General features: G+C 45.5%; 1 protein-coding gene across 3 annotated transcripts in view; it reads right to left on the bottom strand.

The window, feature by feature from the left end:
• The window catches only part of ACSS2 (acyl-CoA synthetase short chain family member 2), a 54693-nt gene that overhangs the window by 2077 nt on the left and 37947 nt on the right, over positions 1–14669 (bottom strand). For 2 of the 3 annotated variants that reach the window (XM_083508065.1, XM_083508064.1), the window contains 9 exons: positions 14147–14317; positions 13559–13692; positions 12768–12900; positions 11903–11959; positions 11385–11465; positions 8971–9079; positions 8147–8215; positions 3230–3406; positions 831–905 (listed from right to left, as the gene is read on the bottom strand). In XM_083508065.1, the coding sequence (XP_083364191.1) occupies positions 831–905; positions 3230–3406; positions 8147–8215; positions 8971–9079; positions 11385–11465; positions 11903–11959; positions 12768–12900; positions 13559–13692; positions 14147–14317 (1006 nt within the window). Of the gene's footprint in view, positions 1–830; positions 906–3229; positions 4423–7455; positions 8216–8970; positions 9080–11384; positions 11466–11902; positions 11960–12767; positions 12901–13558; positions 13693–14146; positions 14318–14669 lie in introns of all 3 variants that reach the window. The other variant, XR_014527290.1, reaches the window with a different exon arrangement.

Genomic DNA, 14669 nt, shown 5'->3' on the forward strand with positions numbered 1-14669 from the left:
TTGCATTCCAAGAAAAAGATGATTAATGAATGGTATTTAGGCAGTGACGCAGGATTTTAGGACATGCTGTTAAAAATAGGATATACACTAGGATTCTTGACCCCAGATTAGTCTACAAACATAAAATACAATGAATTGAATAAAATTAATAACTTGGGAGTAAAATTCTAAGCAACTTGCCCAAAGACAATAAAGTAATTGAGCTGTAGAGTTGGAAGGAACCCTAAGGGTCATCTAGTCCAATTCCCTACAATACAGGAATCTCAACTAAAGGATCCAAGACAGATGGCCATACAACCAGAACTGAGTGGTACTATTACTTCCCTTGATGAGGGCACTAGACTTCTGTTGGTACAGCCTAGAATAGCATTAGCTTTTTTTGCTGCTGCATCACTCTTGACTTGCGCTAAGCTTGTGGTCTATTAAGCCCATGATGATAAACAACTTCTACTTTGCCTTGGGAGTTGCTGTCCACACAATTCCCACTGACCTATACAGGCATTATAATAAATAATAATACCCCACCCACCTGGCTGGGTTTCCCCACAAGCCACTACTGCCTTGTTACATACTAGAAATCCTTTCTGCCAATAAAAACAAATGTCATGCCATTCCTACAGTAGAGGCAAGAGGATTTCCATGTTTTCCACAAGGCTCCAAGACAACAGGGGCTCCTCACAGCTTTACTAGTTTTCCCAGTTTCCACACTGTGTTTCCAAAAAGAAAGCAGAGAATGGAAATTCAACTAGTAGCAAGAACCTGTAATGTAATGTATTTACAGCACCATGATCTGTGCTTCCTGCACATATACAGTAAAATCCATATCTTACCTGAGCGGGTTTTGGGCAGGCCAGGTGCATTCTGAATATAATCTGGTGTTGCAATGGGTCCAATCTTTTCTCTAACTGCAAATGAAAGATTAGGGATTTTAGCTATGATAGCCTCTGGACCGTTCGTGAAGCACCTGACTTGAGGAAATAAAACCCATGCAAACAGGGAGAATAGCTGAACAAGACACCAACATCCCACCCAGAAAGGAGAGAAATTGAATATCCTGGGGAAGTGGAAATGACTGGCATTCTCAATAGGAACACACTGCAATAAGTAAGGTAAAGGACCCCGGACAGTTAAGTCCAGTCAAAAGCGACTATGGGGTGTGGTGCTCATCTCACTTCAGGCCAAGGGAGCTGGCGTTTGTCCACAGACAGTTTTCTGGGTTGTGTGGCCAGTATGATTAAACAGCTTCTGGCGTGACGGGCCACTGTGATGAGGGCCAGAGCGCATGGAAACACCGTTTACCTTCCCACCGCAGTGGTAGCTATTTTTCTACTTGCACTGGTATGCTTTGGAACTGCTAGGTTGGCAGGAGCTGGGACAGAGCAACGGGAGCTCACCCCGTTGCATGGATTCGAACTGCCAGACTTTGCAATTAGAAGCCCAAGAGGCTCAGTGGTTTAGACCACAACACTCCCCTGCTCCCTGTTACACTGCAATGCAACTTTAACACACATAGTAGGGACAGAAAACAAAACCCTTTTCAGGAATAAGATTTGTAAATTGTAATATAAATTCTTCCTTGATTGTTTCCACTTCAGTTTTGTAACAGAGGTTCTTCATTCATCGTTCCCATTTCCAATTAGAACTTATTCGTTCTTCTAAAAGGTATGCAACAGTTTTATTCTATTTGCTCTTATTTCTGACAGGAAGCAGTGTTTCTCAAACCACAGGGACCCCTCCCACGCTGACTTCTCTGCATCTGTTGTGGAACTCCAATGGGGCATGGTCTAGATCCACAGTCAGTACACAGAAGGCACTAGCTCAGCCTCATGTGCCTGTTCCATCTGCAGGTGTCATCCTTGGCACACCCCAGATGTCCCTTCACAGCTGCACAGTGGAAAGTGGGATTAGTTTGTCTCTCATTATAGTCTTTCAGGGAAACTCTTCTCCTTGATGAGTGCGTGAAAGGATTCTGCAGAATACAAGTGTTTGAATGACAAAGGGGCTGACCGGGAGTAACTAACACCAACAGGCCTGTTTTAAAAAGCAGCCACTCTGGGGAAGTCTTGCTCCGCTCATTAAAAACACATCAAATCATTTCTGTTCCCGTAAGACCTCGGTCAGATAAATACCGCTACCCCAGAGTCCAATTTGGAAACCAACCTGTTGTGCAAACCCACCCTCCTCTACAGCAACTCTGCTGTCAAAGGGAAAGGAAGGGTTGTTGTGCATGCCTTGCCACTGCAAAACCCACACCCTGTTCACGGGCCATGCGGTCTGCCCTTATGTATTCAAGTCAGGTGCCAGCTGGCAAGGAGAGCAACATGTGGGAGGCAATAAGGCCAGCAGAGATAAATTTAGCTTCTGGGACTACTAAGCAATGAACCTTTTATTTGAAAACTGTCCTGCCAGCCAGGCTGTGGGATGATGCAAGTTGTGGGGGTGGGGCTTCATCTCAGGAAGATTAGAAGGGCTGAAGAATGATCTCCAAAAGAGAAAATCTGAGCCAGCAGGTAGCTTTCCTTTTGCTGAACAGGCTGGTGTGACATCTGCTCCACCAATCTGATCCTGGCTCAGCAACTGAGCACATGCTTACCATGCCTAAGTTCCAAAATTCAATACCTAGTATATCCAGTTTTAAAAGAACTGGGTAAGAAGTGAAGGGAATGTCCTTTGCTGGATATTCCAGAGAGACTGCCAGTTGGACTAGATAATACCAAGGACAAAAAAAAAGCCCATCTAGCCCTGCATGCTGATCTCACAGTGGCCAACCCGATGGCCATGGGAAGAACCCAAGCAGGACCTGAGCACTACAGCACTCTGCCCTCTTGTGATTTCCAACAACTGCTATTCAGAAACACACTGCCTCTGACAGTGGTGGAGGAGGAGAACACAACCATCAGTGGCAATAACTACGGTGCCTTATCCTTCGTGATTTTTTTTCTAATCCACTATTAAAGCCATCCAAGTTGGCAGCCATCACTGCCTCTTGTGGGAGCAAATTCCATAATTTAACTACATGTGGGGTGAAGAAGTACTTCCTTTTGTTTTCCAACATTCAGCTTCATTGGGATGTGACCAGTTGGACAAAAAATCTAACCTGGCCTAAGGTGGCTTCTTCCTTTGTTGCATGTGCAGCATGCTACCCTGCCCCTCCCGCACCCACCTCACAAATCCAAAAGGACTTTCTGGCTCTTTTGCCAAGCGACATGCGATGGTCTACCAAGGTTACCTTGTTTCTTCAGTTCATCAACTAAGTTCTTTGTGAAGTCGTGACCATCCTTCAGCGTCACAAAACAGTAGAGGCACTCTCCCTTCACTGGGTGCGGGTGGCTTACTACTGCTGCCTCCGAAACCGCCAGGTGTTCCACCAAAGCAGATTCAACTTCTGCTGTACTCAGCAAGTGCCCTGCAAACAGAAAGAAATGGGGGCATTTTCTTAAATTGGCATTGCTACCCAGGCCTCTTCACTTTTCAAGAGGTTTTCCACAAAAGCCTATTGACATCAGGCAGGCCCCTTTACTGTACTGTTTTCGGCACCTGCTGAAAATACCTTCATTTAGGAAAGCCTATCCATGTTGACATTGGTTTTGATCTAGTTTTTAGCTTATTGGGTTTTTTTATTTAAAAAAAATCTGAATATTTTATATAGTTGCTTTCAACTGTCTCTTTTTACTGATAACTTCATTGTTTTATTCTTTTTGTAAACTGAAGTTTTGTTTTGAGCAATCAAGCATCATATAAATTTTATGAAAATAAATAACTAAGCAAGCCAAGACCCATGCTGAAGGCTAGAGCTTAAGGTAATTCTATTGGCTGAGGCCAACATGGTTATCCATTGGCATAGATTGCATATTGCCAAAGAAATATCATCACCTAAATAAAAAAGGAACGCTTTACACTAAAATCTTGGTCAAGATGTAAATGTTGCAAAATAGCATTCTAGAAAGGTACTATGAGAGAAAACACAGTTTGATCCCAAGTACAACTTGTAAAAGCTAAAAAATAAATAAAAGTAGCCAATAATAGTAAAGCAAACCATTTCTTAGTTTGGTGAGTTTGTTTTGTATTTTTTGGGGACTTCATAAGATAAAAGAGGAAAACATGTTTTCCTCTAGTCTATCTGAGAAGACTCCTTGAAGTTCCCCAAAGAGTATGCCTGCACTGATTCTGCTTGAGCGGATATGGTGCTATGTACCATGATAAATTATAAAAACAAAAACCAGAGACATGTAAATGTTAGATATTTCAATCTCTGAAAAGATACAGTAATAGCTTTCAAGTGCCCAGATATTTGATAGTTATGGAGACTCCTTGGACCATTATGAAAGGAAACCAAAAGGTCACATTGCAGCTAATATTATGTGCTTCCTGAAAACCCCATGACTATGCAGGAGTCACTGCCACAGTACAAACATTAAAATCCTAATAATAATAATAATAATAATAATAATAATAATAATAATAATAATAATAATTTATTATTTATACCCCGCCCATCTGGCTGAGTTTCCCCAGCCACTCTGTGCGGCTCCCAATCAGTGTTAAAAACAGTACAGCGTTACATATTAAAAACTTCCCTGAACAGGGCTGCCTTAGGATGTCTTCTGAATGTCAGGTAATTATTTATCTTTTTGGCGTTCCACAGGGTGGGCACCACTACCAAGAAGGCCCTCTGTCTGGTTCCCTGTAGCCTCACTTCTTGCAATGAGGGAACCGCCAGAAGGCCCTCAGCGCTGGATCTCAGTGTCCGGGCTGAACGATGGGGTGGAGACGCTCCTTCAGGTATACAGGACCGAGGCCGTTTAGGGCTTTAAAGGTCAGCACCAACACTTTGAATCGTGCTCGGAAACGTACTGGGAGCCAATGCAGATCTCTCAGAACCGGTGTTATGTGGTCCCGGCGGCCACTCCCAGTCACCAGTCTAGCTGCCGCATTCTGGATTAATTGCAGTTTCCGGGTCACCTTCAAAGGTAGCCCCACGTAGAGCGCGTTGCAGTAGTCCAAGCGTGAGATAACCAGAGCATGCACCACTCTGGCGAGACAGTTCGCGGGCAGGTAGGGTCTTAGCCTGCGTACCAGGTGGAGCTGGTAGACAGCTGCCCTGAACACAGAGTTAACCTGGCCTCCATGGACAGCTGTGAGTCCAAAATGACTCCCAGGCTGCGCACCTGGTCCTTCAGGGGCACAGTTACCCCATTCAAGACCAGGGAATCCCCCACACCAACCCACTCCCTGTCCCCCAAAAACAGTACTTCTGTCTTGTCAGGATTCAACCTCAATCTGTTAGCCGCCATCCATCCTCCAACCGCCTCCAGGCACTCACACAGGACCTTCACCGCCTTCACTGGTTCTGATTTAAAGGAGAGGTAGAGCTGGGTGTCATCTGCATACTGATGAACACCCAGTCCAAACCCCCTGATGATTTCTCCCAGCGGCTTCATATAGATATTAAAAAGCATGGAGGAGAGGACAGAACCCTGAGGCACTCCACAAGTGAGAGCCCAGGGGTCTGAACACTCATCCCCCACCACCACTTTCTGGACACGGCCCAGGAGGAAGGAGCGGAACCACTGTATGACAGTGCCCCCAGCTCCCAGCCCCTCTAGACGGTCCAGAAGGATGTTATGGTTGATGGTGTCAAAGGCCGCTGAGAGATCCAGCAGAACTAGGAAACAGCTCTCACCTTTGTCCCTAGCCCGCCGGAGATTATCAACCAGCACGACCAAGGCAGTTTCAGTCCCATGGTGAGGCCTGAATCCCGATTGGAAGGGATCGAAATGGTCCGTTTCCTCAACCACCCGCTCAATCACCTTGCCCAAGAATGGCAGATTTGAGACTGGGCGATAGTTGGCCAAATTGGCCGGGTCTAAAGATGTTTTTTTAAGAAGCGGTTTAATGACCGCCTCTTTCAGCGGGTCTGGGAAGGCTCCCTCACAGAGGGAAGCATTCACCACTCCGCAGAGCCCATCGCCCAGCCCTTCCCGGCTCGCTTTTATCAGCCGGGATGGGCAAGGATCAAGGAGACAGGTGGTCGGTTTCACTTGTCCAAGCAGCCTGTCCACATCCTCGGAGGTAACAGATTGGAATTGATCCCATGTAACAGGACCAGACAGAACTCTAGCACTCTCCCGCCCTGGCCCTGCTCCCACAGTGGAGTCTACCTCCTTCTGAATCTGAGCGATTTTATCTGCAAAAAACTTTGCAAAAGCATTGCAGGAGATCTTGGGGTCCCTACCAGGCCCCGGTAGTACAGGTGGTTCCGATAGATTGCGAACCACCTGAAAAAGTCTCCTGCTGCTGTTTTCTGCAGATGCAATGGAGGCGGCGAAGAAGGCCCTCTTCGCCGTCGCCATTGCCACTTGGTAGGCTCGACGTTGAGCTCTAGCCCGTGTCAGGTCTGATTCAGAATGAGTTTTCCACCACCAGCGCTCTAGGCGTCTCAACGATTTTTCATCACCCTCAGCTCCAGAGAAAACCACGTGGCTGTCCGGGCTCCATGCAATCGGAGAGGGCGCTTCGGAGCCAGACAGTCAATAGCCCTGGTTAACTCCGCATTCCAGCGTGCCACCAGGGAATCAGCTGAAAGGCCATCAACTTGGGATAAAGCATCCCCTACCACTCTCTGGAAGCCAATTGGATCCATTAAGTGGTGGGGGCGGACCATCCAAATCGGTCCCACCTCCCTGCAGAGGGGAAGGGTTGCGGAGAAGTCCAGTTGCACCAGGAAGTGATCTGACCATGGCACTTCTTTTGTTTCGCTTTTAGTTAGTGTCAGATCACCAACATCCATAGAGGTGAACACCAAGTCTAAGGCATGTCCACGGCTATGAGTTGGGCCAAACTTATTCAGGGACAGCCCCATGGAGGCCATGCTTTCCATGAAGTCCCGAGCGGCCCCTTGTAAGGTTGTGTCGGCATGGATGTTAAAATCCCCCAGGACAACTAAGCTAGGTGTCTCCAGGAGCATATCCGCCACGACCTGAAGCAGCTCGGGCAGGGAATCCTTGGTGCAGCGGGGAGGTCGGTACACCAGTAGGAATCCTGTACTGCCCCTATTGCCCAACCTCCAGAACATGCACTCAGAAAACTGGGTCTTCCCAATAGGACGCCTGGTGCAGACTAATGACTTCCTAAAAATCACTGCAACCCCCCCTCCCCGCCCACATGACCTGGGTTGCTGTGCGTAAGAGAAACCTGGTGGGCAAGCAGCGGCAAGGACAGGCCCATCTGCTTCATCCAACCAGGTCTCTGTCACACATGCCAGGTCAAATCCTCCATCCACAATCAGGTCGTGGATGGCAGTGGTTTTATTCATCATTGACCTGGCATTGCACAGCAACACTTTCAGGTCATGTGGGTTTCCCTTGCTGATTACTGTATCCTTCCGGTCAGAACCAGACCTGGAGGCAGGGATAGTCCTCAAACAACGACTAAACCTGCCTCCTCGGTAATGACATGGAAAATGGGGCAGCAGACAAAACTATAAAGTAGAAAGAATCTCTTAAGGGGATGGGCTCAGACATTGGTTGTTTTCAGGTAAGCTTTATGCACCTGCATCAATCCCTATGATTCCATTGCACTCCATGCTTTGCACATGGAGAAAAACAAACCATTTTTAACCATAGTTTTGTATTATGTATAAACCACACGGGTGGCTAATGGCTTCCAAACAAGCCAGGATTCCTTGTTGCTTTGATGACAGTGACCATAGTTCCCAGTTTACACAAATCAGGCACTAACATCTAACTGCAGCTTCCTGCTCTGCTTCCCTATTCACACAAAGCAAGAATGAGAGTAAAGAGGCTGCATGTGTGTGCATGAAGCTCAAACATATCCTGGCCTATCAAGCCAGAATTTGATTATGCAAGCACAGTCACTATTGATTTTTTGCATTCACTGGTCTAACCTTTTTTGGCCCAAGCATCTCATTCATCCTTGGCTGACCCTCTGTCAGCCACATGCTTTAAACAGTACTGAGGAGGAAACATATCACACACCCCACCCCCAAATTTTTGGATTGGTTCGATTTACACCCTGCTCTTCCTCCCAAATGAGCCTAGGGTGGCATATCATGTCAAAAAGGCCTACCATATCATTGGGAGAGTTTTACAGGAAACTCGACCTTCCACAAAGATTTTGTTCTTACCAGAAACATTCAGCATGTCATCAATTCGACCCGTGATCCAATAATAACCATCTTTATCTCTTTTGCAGCCTGGCAGGGGAAAAAACCAAACCAGCAAATTGACCAATGTAAAGTAGCCAGCTAGGGAAAAAAGCATCTAGGGAGAACTGGGGTGGGGGTGGGTGTACACAGCACAATGTGAACAAATGACACTAAGTATTTATTAAGAAACAAAAGACAGCAAAAAAGAGTAATGTGAAAGGCAGTAGTCACACCTCATTGCCCAGAAGCCCTGCTGCCTAACTGCAAATACATGGGACCAGCAAAGATGAATGAGTGGAAAAGGAAAGGCCCAATGAACCAATTCCTAAGTGCCTCCCTACCCTATGCATTGCATATTTCAGGGCTGAACTTCAGTATCCAAATCAAATTCCAGGCAAATCAAATTGATGTAAATAAAGGGTGCCAAAGGGGGTTTGTTCCCCGTATCCTTTGTGACTCACACGCCTTCTCCCACAATTTGCTCCTAATTCCAGGGAGTCAAGCAGGGTGGACTGTGGATTTCATAAAGGGACCTCTTGCCTTTGTTGCCAAGATCTGAGCATTCATTCCAGGGCTACAAATTAAAAGCTCACAAAACCCAAATACGAATCAAACCTAGTCCATACATATAGCTCTAAGTCCCTGTTAGAAAGAGAATTCAGATGGAGGGGCTGGAAATAAAAAAAAGCTGCACAAAGGAAGTATGTTGAGCCTCTTTTTTATACATCATGCTTAATCCGTACCACATTATACAGGAAGCATGCTTTACTGTCAATATTACAGGATTCCGTGTAGAACCTTACCATCTCCAGTCACATAGTAACCAGGGAACTTTTTGAAGTACGTGGTCTCAAACCGCTGGTGGTTTTTGTACACTGTGCGCATTATTCCAGGCCAGGGTTGCTTAAAAACCTAAAAGGAGAGTACAAATAAGAGAACATATTAAATGTGGGTTTCTTTACTATGCCCTTACATTGCATTGAGCATTTTGTCCCATGTGAAGCTGTGGCTTACTTCCAAAGAATTGTTCCTCTCCTCCCACAAAGGATTCAATACGGTATAATGCTATGCTCACACAAGGCATTGGGTGTTAAGTCAATATGGCGCATTGGCTCAAATGATGGACTTTGTCCTGGGAGACCAGAGTTCAAATACCCATTCAGTCAAGTTTGCCTCTGAATACTAGTGACTGAGGATCAAGATGAGTTACATACGTCTTGCTGTGAGAACTGGGTTAGACATACCTTGGGTCTGATACAACATGTATTGTTTAGGTTTAAGATATGCCACTGATAACCGCAATTATAACATGGCATAACCCTGGGAATGTGGTCCTCCCAACTGTTCCATGCTGGAAACAAGACAGAAACATGACAATAATCTGGCTTGTCAATGCATGTAAACTAGAGCTCGTGGTTTTTCTCTCTTAAGCAAACCGCAACCGGAAGCTAAGGTCTGTTAGCTCACCAAGAAACAAACTACAAGCCTAAGTTCAAATGTCACCACATGCCAGACTCTGGAATTGTTTCCTCCTGCTGCAACACTCAGGAGAGGACGAGCAAACATTAAAGTGCATCAAATCATAGTTTACTTTAAAGTTGCCAGTGTTTACCTTGTTGAATTCTACACACAACATAAAATGAAACATGGCATACTCCCGCCATGCCATGCCCCCCCCCCCAAAAAAAAACTTCTAGCCAAGTAGACCATGCTAAATCAGATCACAGTGGGTTTAGGAGAGCAGGAAAATTTCGTGTTCAATTTTTTCCAGGAAACTCATGTCACAATGGCATCACTACAGCGATTCCAGATGCCCTCTGCAACGTAATTATTAAACGAACATACAGAATGGTATCGTCTTTCATAAATAGAAGCTGGACAGCACCCAAGCAACCCATGCACATTCTTGGCACTTTGACTCTGCTCTGGGCAACGGTCCATTCTGCAGATATATTTTATGATCCTTTGCTCTTGGTGAAAGAGAACTTGCAGGCTCCTGTGTAAAATCAGTTCAACTCTGATAGTTCAAATCTTCTTCACTCCCAGAGAGAAATTTGATCTGATCAGAGCTGAGCTCAAAACTTATTACAATGCTGAGGAGTTGCCACACTCTATGCTTAAACAGTAGACCCTTCCAACTTTTACTGGGGTGTGTGTTTTTCCTTTAGAAAGAGCAGCCGCCAAGGACTCAAATTTTGACTGAGACAGCAGCAGCAATTTGAGAAGGAGGGGCTGAACCCCTGTCCTCTGCACTGCTTTCCCAAATACCATCCCATTCCAAAGCAGCCTGAGAATTAAGCAGGTATTATTCCCACTCTAGTTACCCTATCTGCTAGTGAATATGTATCTTACACATGTATCCGCTAAAAGGCTAACTTTGGGGAACTAGCAATGCTAAGTCCAGACACAGTGGTGGTCTGGATGAGGGCCAGTGAACTGAAGCTGAATCCTGGCAAGGTGGAGAGCCTAAGATGAGTGGTGCCCAGATCCAGGAAATTGGTCAATTGCTAGTTCCAAACAGAGCCGCATTTCCTCTGAAGGAACAAGTCTGTAGTCTGGGGTTACACCTGTACCCATCTTCGTCAACTGAGGCCCAAGTAGCTCCAGTGGCTGAGAGTTCCTTTTTGCAGCTTAGGCTGGTACACAAGTTTCAACAATTCCTGGATACAGATAGCAGTCACAGCAGACTGTGCACTGGTACCCTCGAGAGATTACTGGAACAATCTCTATGTGGGGCTGCCCTAGGTTGCATACTAGAGAAACCAGCATCTAACATGCAACACGTTTATTAAAGTAATACCACTGGCTGCCAATACGTCACTAGGTCAAGCTGAAAGTTTTATTTGTGTGTGTGTGTGTGTGTGTGTGTGTGTGTGTGTGCATGCACACATTCTCTCTCTCTCTCTCTCTCTCTCTCTCTCTCACACACACACACACACACACACACACACACACACACACACACCCTAAAGTATTAAACTTGCTTCTGAAGGAAGTGGTGATGGCCACCAATTTAGATAGCTTTAATAGTATGGAGGATAAGGCTATCAATGGTAACGAACCATGACTGCTCTGCTCTGCTCCACTGTCTGAAGCAGTTAAGGGACAGATATCCCACACATGGAACTAATGCAAAATGGGAATGACTATATAGAGCCCATGAAGCTCCACACACAGAATGAATTTAGCCAGCAATAAAAACTTGACTTTTTCTTACCAGGTAACCTTCTGCTTCTCCTTCCAGCTCCTCCCCAGACTCATCCAGCACCGCAGGGACCACCCCAAAGAAAGGAAGCGTCTGCCAAGGAATATTCATAATAGGATTTGGAAGAAGTGGAAAATGCAAACTTAAACCCCCAGAGAAAGCAGACATGTGGAAGGAAGAAAATGAACTTTGGACTTGTTTTCACATCTGGGCTAAGTTCTTCCATTCCCATCCCCAAATAATTCACCACAGAAGGTTCCATAACTTTTAAGATTACACTCAAAGCTTCTGGTCAGCAAATAAGTCAATTTCCAGGAAGGAAAACCGCTATTCACTTAGAGCCTATCATCCCACTTTAGTTCTGCCTTAGAAAATGCTTTAAAACATGTAAGTGTGTATAAAATAATTTGCATTTATCTGCATGCTTGTGAGAGGATTATTAGTGGAACTATTGTGCCAAAGCCCAAGGGGGGTGGGGGACAAAAAGTACTGCTGCACAAACAGACGAGAACAATCAGATCTATACTTACAGCTGAGCCTGGCTTCATTGGTATGGCAGCAGGGAGAGGCGTTAACACATGGCCACCCTGCAGGATAGAAACCCAAAACAGTCACAACAATACCAGGCAGTGGAGGAGAAGCTGAGTTGTTCCGAGGCACAGCAGGTAGCAGCAATGCATTTCCAAGCAACTGTACTTTTGCTATAGAAAAACTGTAGCAAGTTTGTGGGCAAAAACTCAAAAAAGGTGGAATTCAACTAAGTTGTTGCATATACAGAATGGGGCCTGCTTGCTCCGCATACCCCACACCCCCCTAAATTGACTCTGGAGGATTGGGGAACCTGCAGAACAGGTTTAGGGGGCATGCAGGGTGGGGTGGGGAGAAAACCTGATCCCCCCCCACGTACCCCTCTTACCACTATATTGAATTCCACTCAAGAAGTGGTATTCATCTAAGTTTGATGCAGAGTAGACTCACTGAAATTAATGGGCATTACTTAGACAAGTTCTCGGTAGTGGCACCCTCCCTGTGGAATGCCCTCCCACCAGATGTCAAAGAGAACAACAACTACCAGACTTTTAGAAGACATCTGAAGGCAGCCCTTTTTAGGGAAGCTTTTAATGTTTGATGTATAACAGTATTTTAATATTCTTTTGCAAGCCACCCGGAGTGGCTGGGGAAACCCAGCCAGATAGGCGGGGTATAAATAATAAATTATTATTATTATTATTATTATTATTATTATTATTATTCATTTACTTCAATTAGTCTACTCTGAGCAAAACCAAGCTGAATGCCGCCCAAAACCTAGTACTTGGGAGAGCACAGGAAAATCCTAACAGGCAAATAGATCATTCACAAGACACAAAGGGAACCAAGAACCAAATAACTCACAGTCTCTGTCTGCCAGAAGGTATCCACTATAGGGCATCTTTCTTCGCCAACCACCCTATAGTACCATAGCCAAGCTTCTGGGTTTATGGGCTCCCCAACTGTCCCAAGGATCTTCAGGGACTTCCTGCTGTACCTGCCATAAGAAGCAGATAGGTTTTTAAAGAGAGGGAGGAAAACTCCACAAGAAAAAAATTGGTTCGCAGTTCCAGAGCTGGCCCTTCAAGGAGAGTGCCAAGCAGCACAAGGAGAACATTGCCAGAAACCGACAAAAGCCTCCTGTCAAGAGCAAGCACAGTAATTGGGGTGAGATTCAGACAGACCTTTTCTAGCAGTCATCAGGGCTTAAACGAAGCACCAAGATCCAGTCAAGTATATTCCCTTCCCTCTTTTCTCACTGTCCTCCCCACATTGTCTTTATATGAGGGGTGCCAACTTAAATAAAATATGGGGGGGGGGGGAGGTAAGCCCCGCCCCATGGAATCAGTCACATGATGTGTATATGCACACCATTTAAATGGCAATGTCCATCAACTGGGGGGAAGGGCAACCCGCTCATATATTTTATTGGGGCCCCCGAAAGGACCTAGGCCCCTAGGAGTTGGCCCCTATGCTTCATAGCTTATAGAACAAACGTAAAACAAGAACGATGTTCCTGAGGAAAAGGCGGGAGGAATTAGCTTTGTTCTAGGGTTTGCTTTTCTCTAGAGTGATGCATGTTTGAGATTATATATTCCCAGTGCTGGAAGGTTATTAGCAAAACCACTCTCTGTCTTGCTTAAAGTCCTACTTACTTCCGGACAGGTTCATCTCCATACTTCATGAGAAGGCGAATGGCAGTGGGTGCTGTGTAGAACTTGGTCACCTTGTACTTGTCAATGATGCTCCACATACGACCAACGTCTGGGTAAATGGGAAGCCCTTCAAACTGAGCAGAAAACAAGTCATTTAGCATGAGAAGAAGAAACCCACCACCCCACCTGCTGCTTCCAGCAAGTGGGGTGCAAAACTTTGCAGCCCTATAATGCTTCTGTAGCCTAAAGAACGCTACTGAGCACAGAGGTCTTTGGGGACCATTCATGACTTGATTTGAATCAGCAAGACTGCCTGGCTCAAATCAGAAGAAGGCACTTGTGAAGAATGACAATAAGAAGAACTTGACCAGCAATGAACCTCAGTGCAAACGAGGTTTGAGGAGCCATGGTCATCATCAGTGACCTAACTTGTTTAGCTGCTTTCTTGTCAATGAGGATGTTGCATGACAAGACCAATACAATTCAACCTTGATCAAGGCACTCAATACTTGGTTTGTGTAAGCCTGGTAAGGCTTCTAGTTCCCCCTCCCCCACCCTCATACAGCCCCCGCATACCACAGAACTTACTAAGACACTGGTTGCCCCATTTGCCAAAGGTCCGTATGTGAGGTAGGAATGGCCAGTTATCCATCCAATGTCAGCCGTGCACCAGTAGATGTCCTCAGGATGGTGATCAAACACATATTTAAAGGTAGTGGCAGTGAAAATCATATAGCCACCTATTGTATGTACAACACCCTGAAACAAAGAAAACCAGCTGGAATTAAACAGAACATTACTGGCTTGATTTCCATTATATGAGAAAGCATACAGCAACATTGGACTCAGCTAGATTGGTAAAGAAAAAGCAATTTACAGTGGTACCTCTGGTTACGTACTTAATTCGTTCCGGAGGTCCGTTCTTCACCTGAAACTGTTCTTAACCTGAAGCACCACTTTAGCTAATGGGGCCTCCTGCTGCCGCCGCGCTGCCACTGCTCGATTTCTGTTCTCATCCTGAAGCAAAGTTCTTAACCCGAGGTACTATTTCTGGGTTAGCAGAGTCTGTAACCTGAAATGTATGTAACCCGAGTACCACGGTATATGTGTT

Source organism: Podarcis liolepis (assembly GCF_965112155.1).
Source record: "Podarcis liolepis genome assembly, chromosome: 6".
NCBI classification, from domain to species: Eukaryota; Metazoa; Chordata; class Lepidosauria; order Squamata; family Lacertidae; genus Podarcis; species Podarcis liolepis.